Source organism: Coturnix japonica, chromosome 2 (genome assembly GCF_001577835.2).
Source record: "Coturnix japonica isolate 7356 chromosome 2, Coturnix japonica 2.1, whole genome shotgun sequence".
In the NCBI taxonomy this organism is placed as follows: domain Eukaryota; kingdom Metazoa; phylum Chordata; class Aves; order Galliformes; family Phasianidae; genus Coturnix; species Coturnix japonica.
The window spans coordinates 91,893,676-91,905,354 of record NC_029517.1 but is presented as its reverse complement, the minus strand read 5'-3'; the positions used below and the strand labels follow the sequence as shown (position 1 = coordinate 91,905,354).

General features: G+C 50.6%; 1 protein-coding gene across 3 annotated transcripts; it reads left to right on the top strand.

Moving 5' to 3' along the window:
* Positions 1–327: 327 nt before the first annotated feature.
* On the top strand, positions 328–6,266 carry ADCYAP1 (adenylate cyclase activating polypeptide 1). Of its 3 annotated transcripts, none has more exons than XM_032442680.1 (5): positions 328–409; positions 1,628–1,735; positions 3,033–3,167; positions 3,468–3,563; positions 3,932–6,266. In XM_032442680.1, the coding sequence occupies exons 2-5, from the start codon at positions 1,635–1,637 to the stop codon at positions 4,116–4,118; spliced, it is 519 nt and encodes a 172-aa protein (XP_032298571.1). In that variant the 5' UTR covers positions 328–409; positions 1,628–1,634; the 3' UTR covers positions 4,119–6,266. The 3 variants fall into 3 exon arrangements, with proteins under 3 accessions (XP_032298571.1, XP_015710872.1, XP_015710871.1); XM_015855386.2 differs by lacking the exon at positions 328–409 and adding an exon at positions 701–1,372 and having other exon boundaries at positions 1,603–1,735; XM_015855385.2 differs by lacking the exon at positions 328–409 and adding an exon at positions 702–1,372.
* The last annotated feature ends 5,413 nt before the right edge of the window (positions 6,267–11,679 follow it).

Sequence of the window (11,679 nt, the reverse complement as noted above, 5' to 3'; positions counted from 1 at the left end):
GGTAATGGCTCCTGCAGCCTCGGATCTCCGGGGGTAATTCTCGGAAATGAAGGGAGGGGGGTGCAAAGGGGGCCGGGAGCCGAGGGCTGAGCTCAGAGCCCCGAGGGGACGCGGTGGGGACGCGGAGCGGGGATTTCCCTCCCGCAAAGCAACTTTTGTGGTGCGGTTTCCGCACCGCTGCCTTCCCCCGGGGGTGTGTGATGGGGGCTGAGAACGACACTGAGAATCCCGCAATAGGAAAGAAAAACAATAATTAAGGGGAAGGGGGAATCATAATAAAAAGACCCTCCCCGCCTCCAAAGCCCGGTGGGAGTGGGATCTCCCGTGGGGGCCTCAATGCCTGCGCTGGGGCCGCGGGGAAACCTCCGGGCCAGCCGCACCGCACCGCCCTCCTCCGCCCTTCCCACCGGTGGGTTTTTACATTCTTAGTTTTTATCAGTATTATTCTTTTTATTCGGAGGTGGGGGGAGGGGGGGCAGGGGGGTGAGGGTTTTGAAGCGTGAGCTGGTGTTTATGAGAAGCCCTATGACTCCCGTTCAGCTCATCCTGGAGGACGACACCGAGCTGTGTTCCTTGAGGAATTGGGGTGGTGACGTCTTTTCTGATACCCGATTATTACGTGACTGGGGGAGAAAGGAAAAAAAAAAAAAAAAAAAAAAAAAAAAAAAAAAAAAAGGCATTCGATTCATGAATAAAAATCCGTCCGCCGCCACGGGGGCAACAGCCAATATTGCCCGTCCTCCTCCGAGGGAGCGAATGTTGACGGAGAGGGCTCCTGCCGAAGCGCGGTGTTTGCAAAGATTCCGTCGCTAATTGCGTGGCAGCCGGGGGGCTGCGGAAGGCTTGGTCAAGTTGGGAGCCGCCGAGCGGGGAGAGGAGAAGAGGCTGAAGGCGCGCAGAGAGGGGAGCGAGCTGGGAAGGCAGCACCGCCCGCAGCCAGCCCGCTCCCCGCCTCCGCGCCCGGCCGGCTCCGCGTCCCTTCCCCGCGCCCCGCGCTCCGGCGCCGCCGCCGCTCCGCACCTCGCTCCCTTCCCCTGCAGACTCCGCTCCGGATCTGCTCTGCTGCCTGCAAACTTTTTTGGCCTTTTCGATTTCTTTTTTTCCCTTTTTTTTTTTTTTTTTCCTTTTATTTTTTATTTTTTTGTCGGAGTGGATTCCCCTAAAACCAGCCAACAACTCTCTGCTGCTTCTGCGTCTTCTTCAACCTTCGCCCAGCGGAAAGGCGATGCCGGGAGCCCTTTGACTCCTTTCGGCCGCAACTTGGGAGACGGCTCTATTTTTCCCCCTCCTCTTTGGGGCTTCTCTCCTTTTCCCTCTCTCCCTTTCCCTTCCGCAGCCACACGCTCTCAGTGCCGGGTGTCACAGTTTCATGGTAAGGACCCGAGGCTGCTCTCGGGGCCTCCCGGAGCGGGAGGGCACCGACGGGGCGGGCGGCGGCATCGCTGCGCTCGGTGGGTCGTGGGGGACTTGTTGTTTATATTTTTTGATATTTTTATTGTCATTTATTTTTTATTTTATTTTTAATCGGTTTTATTTTTCATTCTTTTTTTAAAAAAAAAATAATTTATTTATTACTATTTTATTATTATTATTTTTTGACAGCGCTTTTCCTTTCCCTCCCGCACAGAGTGGCAATGTGTAGCAAAGCGCTCCTAGCCCTCCTGGTCTATGGCATAATAATGCATTGCAGCGTCTACTGCTCACCCGCCGTTGGACTCCAGTACCCGGCGCTCAGGTGGGTTTCCCCCACGCCTCGGGGCTGTCCGAGTGTCCCGGACCCCCTTTTCTTTGGGGGTACACCGCGTGCTTGCTTGGGGCCGGCTCGGCGTGAGGATGCGGGAGCCATAGGGAGTTTGCAAAGGGTTCGGTCCCCCCTCCCGCCGCGTTTATCAGTCTTTATGCCACCTCCCTCCTGGCCGTGAGATGCTCGCGTTTCTTTTCTGTGCTACATCCTCGGAGTTGCTGCTCGCGTCGGGGGTGTCAGGCGGAGTTTCCCATTTGGGGTTGTGCTCCTTTGGGGCTTTGGGGGGTTTTTGGGGCCGGGGCCGCTGTCCCTCCCCGCGGTGCTGAACTCTGAGCGGAGGGTCCTGTGGGGAACCGCGCCGTGCGGGGGGGCGTCCGAGAGGTGTCGTTTGTGGGTGTCACGTATTGGATGTTCTTTGCTTGGTGTCGTTTGTGGGGTGTCCTTTGCGGGGCGTTATTTGTGGGGTGTGCTTTGCAGGGTGTCGTTTGTGGAGTGTCATTTTGTGGGGTGTCTTCTATTGGATGTCTTTTGTGGGGTGTCCTTTCTGGAGTGTCCTCTATGGGGTGCAGTTCGTGGGGTATCTTTTGTTGGGTTTCCTTTGTGGGGTGTATCTTACTGGGTGTTCTTTCTGGAGTGACATTGGCGGGATACTATTTGTGGGGTGTCCTTTGCGGGGTGTTATTTGTAGGGTGTCGTTTGTGGGGTGTCCTTTATCGGGGTGCTATTTGTGGGATGCCCTTCGTAGGGTGCCCTTTATAGGGCGCCGTTTTTGGGGCGCCTTTTATTGGGTTTCCTTTGCGGGCTCTCCTTTATGGGGTACCCTCTATGGAGTCCCATCTGTGGGGTGCCTCCGGCGGGGCTCCCTGCTGGAAGCAGCAGTCGTGGGGCTCGGGAGGCCCCCAGCTCCCTCCCGCCGGCTCCTTCCATTCAGCGCCGTTATTAGCAGGAGCCGAACACTTTAGCGGCATCTATTATTAATACCTCCGCTAAAGCTTCCAGACAAAAATAGCCGCCCGGATCGTACCGTGACCTACATCGTACCGCAGGGAGAGCGGCGGGGAGGGGCTGGGGCGGGGGCAAAGCGGAGAGATCCCGAAGGGCAGAGGCACCGCTCAACGAAACCCAACGGCGGGCGCAGGCCCCACCCCGGCTCCGGGCGCGGCGGGGAGGAGCGGGGCGCGGGGGGGACCCGGTGGGGCCGAGCTCAGCTCCGCTCCGTCGGCGCACGGTCCCGCGGAGGGGACGAGGCTGTGGACGTCCGGCTGAGCCCCGCCCGTGCTTACCGCAGGCTGGAGGAGGAGGTGTACGACGAGGACGGGAACACCCTGCAGGACTTCGCCTACGAGCAAGAGCCGCTGGGGGTGGCGGGGCCGCCGTCCGCGCTGGGCGAGGTGTACGCGCTGTACTACCCGCCGGGAAAGAGGTGACAGCGGGGCGGCGGATAGGGACGGGGCAGGGGGGGAAAGGGAAAACACACAAGGGACCGCGGGCTGTGCGAAAATAATCGTAATGCCGACCCACCTGCCCAGTGCGGAGCCGGGTAGGGGTGGAGGAGCCGGACACGGCATGGGCTCCTCCGGTCGGGGTGGCGGGGTGGGAAGGAGAGGGGCTACGGTGCTGCGGGAAGCGGGGCCCGGGGGATACGGGGAGGACGGGCGGCGGCGGCCCAGTGCCGCGGGGCGGGCCTCGGGGATGGGCGCTGACGGGCCGTGCCCCCCTGCAGGCACGCCGATGGGATCTTCAGCAAAGCCTACAGGAAACTCCTGGGCCAGCTGTCCGCCAGGAAATACCTGCACTCCCTGATGGCCAAGCGGGTCGGGTAAGGGCTGCGGCGGGGACGGGAGCGAACAAAGCGCGGCGGGCGGCGGCCGGGGCGGGGCGGCCCCATCTCCCCGCGGTGCTCTGCCGGAGCGAGCAGCAGCCGCACCCGGGGCTCGACCGTCCCTTCCACGGGGCAGCCCCGGGTGGTGCCATCGGAACGAAACCCCCCGGGAACGCGATGCATAATGCATGGTGGGGGGGGAGACGCCTCGCTCCGCACCGCCCCGCCCTTTGTCTGCCGCGAGATACGGGGCCGGGGGCTGGGGGTTAGGGCCGGGGTTGGGATTGGGGTTAGGGCCGGGGTTGGGGTTGGGGCGCGGAGGGAGGGCCCCTCCTCATGGTCGTGTCCTTCTCCGTGCTTTGCAGCGGTGCCAGCAGCGGCCTGGGGGACGAGGCGGAACCGCTCAGCAAGAGGCACATAGACGGCATCTTCACGGACAGCTACAGCCGCTACCGGAAACAAATGGCTGTCAAGAAATACTTAGCGGCCGTCCTGGGGAAAAGGTATAAACAAAGAGTTAAAAACAAAGGACGCCGAGTAGCGTATTTGTAGCGATGAGCAACCGCCGCTGCCGTGCGTAGTCCTGAGAGAGAGAGAGAGAGATTGAGAGAGAGAGAGAGAGAGAGAGACCCAACCACCCAAACCCAAACAAAAGTCATTTCCAAAGTGACGGAACGACCGCCGCTCCCGTGTTCCCCAAACATGTATTTATGTATGAAGTAAAGCCATTAAATGAATATTTTGATAATAATATGGTTTTTCTTTTGTACGAAAGCACTAGAGAAACGCACAGATCTACTTTGTGGACCAATCCTTGAGTTATATATGAGATATAAATATATATATATAAATACTGCTACGAATACTAAAGAGCGATTCTTCATACCAAGCTGAACCAGGACGAGAGTTCGCCTGAGCTGTTTATGTTTTTATAGAAAATAAATAGACGAAAAAAGACAATCACCGCTTCGAACAGCGCTCCTATTTTTGTAACGGAAACGAAAAGGGCACTGTTTTTATTCGCCACGGGGGCGAAGACCTCAGTTCTCACCGTGTGCCGCTGTGCATAGGGAGGGCTCAGCAGGAGGGGATCCCCCCGGCCTCGAGATTTCGATCTCTCTCTCTATTTTCCCCTTTTTTTTCTTTGATTCTGGTCCTATCCGTATCAGTGCCTCCTCGTAGAGGAGGATTCAGCAACAGCTCGATCCAAATTGTGCCTATCGGAGGGAGAATAGCTAAACGAGCAAACCAACGAGAAAAAAAAAAAAAAAACAAACCAAAACCCAACCAAAAATCAGACCCCCGAGCCCTCCAGGCCCCTCGATGCCGACCCGCAGCGAGGACGGCGGGTGCCAACCGCACCGCTCTCCCGGCTGCGGGCTGAGCGCACACGTCGCCGTGCGGGGCCGTGCGGGGCAGAGGGAGAGGTTCCGCTCCCCCCCTCCCCGGTGAGGGCTGTAAAGTGCCGCGCGTGGCTCTGTGCTGCTCTCCGTGCTCCCCCCTCCCGCAGCCAGCGGGGCTCTCGCCTGTGCGTTTGTCGGTCGGAGTCGCTCTTTTCCTTGGATTGTTTTGCTCTTTTCCCGCAGCCCCAACTCCTGGCATCTCCCCCTCTCCTGGCACTTTCCGAGCGCTGATAAGCCGCCCGAGTCACCTTTTCGGGTTATGTTCTTTTTTGGGGGGGAAAAAAAACCTACCCGACAAAACGGTTGTGAACGCTCTCTCACTCCTTTGTTCTGTTTTATGCAAGCTCTGTTGTACAAGTCTAGGAACCCCTGTTGTAGCTACCACTAAAGAATTATGCACTACGACGAACGTTTTTGTTCCTTGTTTATTGAGTTTGGAGGTAAAATTGTATTTTTCTACATTCTGGCTTATTGCTTAGTAAAACTGATTTCATAAAACCGACCTTTTTGTCATACAAGAATGTGTAGTGTTCACCTGTGGTCCGGTTTCGAACGAGATAAACCATTTCCACCCCACCTCTCTCTGTACGGACTCCTGTCTCGGCGCACACCCGCGGAGCGCTCGGGGCGGGCTCCGAAGGAGGATGCGGAGGGGCCGCTCCTAAAGGCACCGCCCGAGCCCGGGGGCGGCCCCGGCTCCGCACGCTGCGGGGCTGCGCTATGGGGCAGGGCCCGACGGGGCGGGCCGGTTCCGAACCCCGGCGGCCCCACCCGCCCCACAGCGTGGCCGAGGGACGCGGGGAGCAGTTTTGCAGCTTTCGTGCCTTCTCTTCACCTTGTCAATCGCCACGAGTTGACGGATGGCTATCTAGTGGCCCTACGATGCTGCAACACATCGGCTTGCGTTTTAGTCGTACTTCTTTCTGTTCTTTGGCGATGGGCAGAGTTTGCTGTGTTCGTGTCGGCTGTGGTGTGATGCCATAGGGCTCTCCTGACGTTTTGTTTCTGACCTTCTCCGTTCGAGTTCCGTGGCTAGCTGCGAGCATCACCAAGTGATCACCTCGGTTATCCTCTGTGTACTTTTTAGGAACGCCAACAGCCTTACAGAGCCTCGAGCAGACCTGAGACACAGTGATAGTTTAGGTAGATGTTAGTCTCAGAGAACTTATTTTGTGTGCAAATGGATATAAAGAGAACTTCAGCAAAGTATTATGACACACCTGATATCTATAACTAGGACTTTGATAACTGTTATATAAAGTGTGTAAAGTTTGTATTAATAAATTTTTGTAAACAATGCAATTTCGTCTAATGTTTGGGGGAGAGGAACCCAGAGGCCAACAGGGAAAGCTGCATTTCATGCTAAAAAATTAATTAACTCACATCTGAGCAGCGTTCTTTTAATTTTTCATGCCTGGTTAATCTTTCCATCAATCACCGAATACCCTCTGATATTTTTTTACCGGTGATTCATTAAGAGGGACTGCCAAGGCAAAGAGCCTGGCTCCGCACACACCACCCGAGCCCCAGCTTCCCAAATCAGCTCCTGTCACCCACTTCTCCAACCATTCCTGAGCTCTGCATTCATTCCTTTTCTGCAGCATTGGTCTGTTTGAGGTTTCCATCTAATCCACTTTTAATGAATGCTGTGTGCATGCCAATGCGCCTCCAAGCATCTATCCCCTGAGCATTCACTCCCCAGTATTCATTGCCCTAGCATCCATCCCCTAGCATCTGTGCCCAGAGCATCCATCCCCCAGCATCCATCCCCTAGCATCCACACCTGGCCAGCGGTGGTAGCGTCATTCTCTGTACCGGTGTTGTGCTGCCCTAACGCTGGCTGTGCTGCACACCGAGCACTGCTTGGGTCTCTGAGAGAAATAGACAGCTGCAAAGGGAGCATAGGCAATTTGCCGGCACTCTGGAGGATGGGGTATTCGACTTCCAACCTTTAGTTTTGTTTGTCATTAGCTGCTGATGTTTATTATTTGCACTGTAGCTCAGGGCCTGTATGCAAGGACCTTGGAAAGCAGCAGCAATTTAGTTCAAACCAAACTCTATTTCCTTCTAAGCTCATGCTAAAGCATGGGAATTAAATGACAATTTCCTAGCAAATTATTGAAAATAAAAAAAAAAAAAAAAGAAGTTAATTCCAGGATGTGCCATAGACTGGTCATATCCTCCCCACCATGTGCTCACTCTATAGTTTAGATTCAACAGCAGCACTTTGCTGTCTGTCTGGAAACCACTGAAAGAACTCAGAAGACCAGAGATGCCAGCAGCCCGCATGTAGGATGAGTTCCAGGCTGGGTAAGAACTCTGATAAAGGAGGAACAGCTTAGAGAAGGATGCAGAGAAGTGGCTATGAGGAGGGAGGGGGGAGGACAGTGGCTTCTCAAAGTGTAAGAAAATTAAGACACTGCTTCCGAAAGGCAACACACGGGGAGAAACTGATGCTAGGTTTATTTGAGGCTTATTTGATGGTTATGCAGTGCTCATAAATATGGTCACATTATATTTTCTGCCTATCTGAATTGAGAATGTGCTGAAGAGATTCGAGCTGAAAATCTCCTTGATGCTGGCAGTTTGAAGACAAGCCTTGCAAAAGGTCCAACTGCAAAAAATAAGGTCTTAACCAGACCTGACCCTTGCTAAGCTGTGCTGAAGGGGGAAGTTCCTCTGTGAATGTCAGGTCCTGAAAACCATCTTTAATTAGTGAAGTATGGCTCCTTAAAGAGGATCAGCTGTGTTCCCAGTGATTTAAACATCTACTTGAAGTGATATGATGGAAAGTATTGTGCAATGGTGAGCTGTATAGCATGAACTTTGTGGGAATGCCTGGCTTTCTGTGCTCTGCCATGTGGCTAGCTTTGGCAATGGAGAAAAAAAGCCTCCCAAGGAAACAAGGATTACACAACACGTCATTTTGGAGCCCCACATTATAAAACAGTTCTGACATTCAGAATGACAAACTCCAGCTAGTTAATAAGGCAGGCTGACTCAAGCAGGATGCACAATCCAGGTCCCAGCATGCAGAAACGCATCGCCACACCACACCTCTCTCATGGTTACATAGGACATTAGAACCAGGGGAGCCTCAAAGAATAGATTTCTGTAGAGTGCTGGTTGACACCTGGGTGTGACAACATCTGTCATTCACAAGAAGTGACTGGAGGAGCTGGCCTCTTCTCTGTGTCCCCGCTGAGATTTACTCTTCCCTCTTGAAATCCAAAGTTTTTCTGTTGGCTGTATATGATTTCACCTGGAGTTAAGGAAAATAGAAATGTAACAGGAAGATGGATATTTCTGGGGCTTGCTTACTTGATAGTTTTGCAACCTTATTTCCAGTTCTAGGCCAAATCATTTAGTCATTCTTCAGGCAAAACCTGCAAGGAAAGCACATCCCTGAATGTTTTAAGGACTTCTTGCCTAGTCTCTAGAAGTCCTAACCTTTTAATGGTACTCATAGATTTTTAAGACCCGAGGGGACTCTCACAGTCATCTACTCTATCTTAGATAACACAGGGCATAGGATTTCATGGAGTCCTTCATTTAGCATTTAATTTCTGAGTGAGCTATTCTCTATGACAGCAGTATTGATTATGAGACTTGCAGGAATGGCAGATTTGCTGGACAAGTTCTAAATGGTGCAGCTTAGCTCTCTGTGCCCTCTTTCAGTTTGCTTCATTTTCGAGTCCAGTATACTCACAGCCTGCTGAAGAATCTCTAATGTCTGGAGATTTTTCTCTCCACATAGGTAGTCTCATGATGAGATTTACTCTCCTGCGTTCTGCCTTTGAGATACTAAGGTTGGTATTTAGGCGCTCATGGTGAGGGAGGTCTCCACAGGTGGTATTGCTTCTCAACCATTTTCAGTCTTTAATATCCTCACTGAAATGCTGAGACTAGAAGAGGTTGCAGAACACCAAAACAACAATCTCAAGAATGAGGCAAAAAAAAGCAGCTTTTCCTCTTCTTCCTCAGGTATTGCTAGTTGCTCATAAGCTTTGCATTTGCTCTCTTGGCATTTGCTCTCGTGCTGAGAGATCAAAATCCTTTCCCACATTTAGCTTCTTTTCTGGATGACCACTTCACATACCAAGAAACCATGGCCCTAGCTAATTCTGGGAGACATCCATTCATCCTTGCACAGCCATAATGTCCTGTCACCTTCATTGTCACCTGGCTCTCATTCTTGTCAACTTCAAGGAGTGCAGACCCCCGCCAGTATTGTTATTCCTGTATTGTTATGCATGGCCACCTCCAGAACCAGTGCAGATCTGTGTAGTTATGCCAGAGAAGGCCCAGACTTACCACCAAGCTCAAAACAGCAATGATTGGTGACTGATAGCAGGCTGCTGGCCAGATGTCCTTCTTATGCACTCAGGCTAATAGAAGTAGTCCCATCCTGGCATAACCAAGATCTCATGGCTCTAAACCTGTGTGGGACATCTGTAAGTGCTTTGTGCAAAAACTGTGTGTGGTTCACTTACTTAACTGGAATAGCTAGAGGAGAGTGTCTGGAATACATGGGAAGGATATCTGGGATATCAGACATTAGAGATAAAGTGGTCGAACTGCTAAAGGCAAAATAAACAAAATATCTACTGCATCTTTTGAAGTAAATAGTTAAGTGGCTGTTGAGAAAGTTCATCCAAGCCTAAAAATTGGACTTATTTTTGAAGAAAGTTATTTAAGAATCACTGGAAAAAAAGCATCCTATGTTTGCCATTTATACAAGAGTGTTTGTTTTACGGCTTCAATAATGATAAAAGAGTCTAAGATAGATGGTTGCATTGATCTCTGAAACAGCACAATTCCTTTGTGTGAATCACAGAAAGCAGACCTCATTCTCTTCTGGCTCTGAGATGAGTTTAATCTCTTCTGCTTCAAAGAGAACCTTGTGGAGATTTAGGGCATTATGAATTACAGAAGTTGGGCAGAAAAAGGGCAGTCATTTCTGGTTCCTCTGTGGTGCTGACCAGCATCTTAATAGCAGGGTATGAGAAGTTGCATAGGTATAATTGGATAGGACAGGATCTAACATGAAGAAAGGTCTCCCATATGACATCCTCAGTGTGGAAATGCAAAGTGGAGGAAGGTGGGGGAGGCTGGGAATGTGCAGTTCTACAGGAATGAGAATTCCCATTACCATCTTCAAGGGATCTCTCAAACAGACATAAAGACTGGAGCCTGCTTTTCTCCTTTGATGGATCAACAACCTGGGAGTTTAGAGCCCACTAATTTAATAACAGTATTAAATGGAAGATAAACTTTACCAAAAATTCTGTTTTTTGTTTATTTTTTTTCACTTCTTGGCTTCATGCTTCTGAAAGTCCTGGTTTTTTTTTCCCCCTCTGATTCTTTACTCATATTGGAAAGGTCAATTGGTTTCATATCCTACCCATTTTTGTAGGGGTAATATGGTCCTCTGGGAGCACATATCCAGTGTGGAGAGGGCAGACAGAAACTAGTTGCCCCCGCTAAAGACTTTATCATTCAAGATTTGACAACAGATCTAAATTTGTATTCATTTTGGACAGATTAGACTAAACTCAGCCTATGGCTGATCTCTTGTTTTGACATTCATCTTAATGGTGAGAAGGATGGATACTTTTGAGTGGTAGAGTTATGAATAAATGTCTGCCTTTCCCTCAGGAGTGAAGATTAGTGTCACAAGAAATCAGCCACCATGTATGTTATATGCCGAATGTGTGCTCCCTTCGCTCACACCGCCTGGCTGGGATTGAAACTTCACTGACAGTTTGAGAGGATGAAGAGTGCTTGGGTGGTGTGGGAATCAGGCTGCTCTCAAAATGGTTAAACTCCTAATCAGTTGTGAGCTGCTATGTCACCCGCAAAATAACAATATATGGAAATTAAGTCATAAAAATAGCACGAAGAAATCTTTCTCTCCCTTGCTATGTATACACAGACATATGTGTATGTATATACACGTATTTCTAAACCAGACAAAAATGATAGGAGCACATTAAAGTTACAATATTTATGTATTGGCCATAGCTAAACTTAGATACAACATCTAATTTACACTGACGTCTTTCTTTAACAAGTTTTGTAGGAGAAATGATTTAAGTTCAAGGAAGTGCAGTGAGTCATCTGCACGGTGGGCCAGCGGCTGAGCTAAGTTTAGAATCAAGGGGAAGTTTGGATCTTCTGGCTCCAAGTTTTTCCCTTTACATCTCTGCTCTTCTCAAACATTCTCTGTGTTTAAAAAAAAAAAAAAAAAAAAGGAAAAAAAAAGATACTTTATTCACATTTTCTTTTTTTATTGTCTTACTTGATTTTTAAATGTATCCTCAGTTCTCAGGTTTTGTACAGTAAATCTTAGTTTTCAAATCAGGCTACTCTATGACCTTGCAGTTATCACCTTGTGCTAGCTCTGTTTTCAGAGAGCTAAGATAAAAAAGCGTAAATGAAATGGATGAGGTCAGTCCAAGTGATACCTGAGCAAAGAGGCACCCCCCATCACAGGGAAACAAACCAAGTCAACCTGAGTGGGGCCAGACCACCCCAGACCACTCAGTCCAACCCAAGCCCACCAAGTCCAACTCAACCTAAACCAGTCCAACCAAACATAATCCAACTCAATCCAGTCCAAGCCTAGCAAACCCAGCTGAACTCCACCCAACCCATCCCCTGTTGCTATCTGCCTGCAATAGACCTGTACATTTTCTTCATCTCTCCCT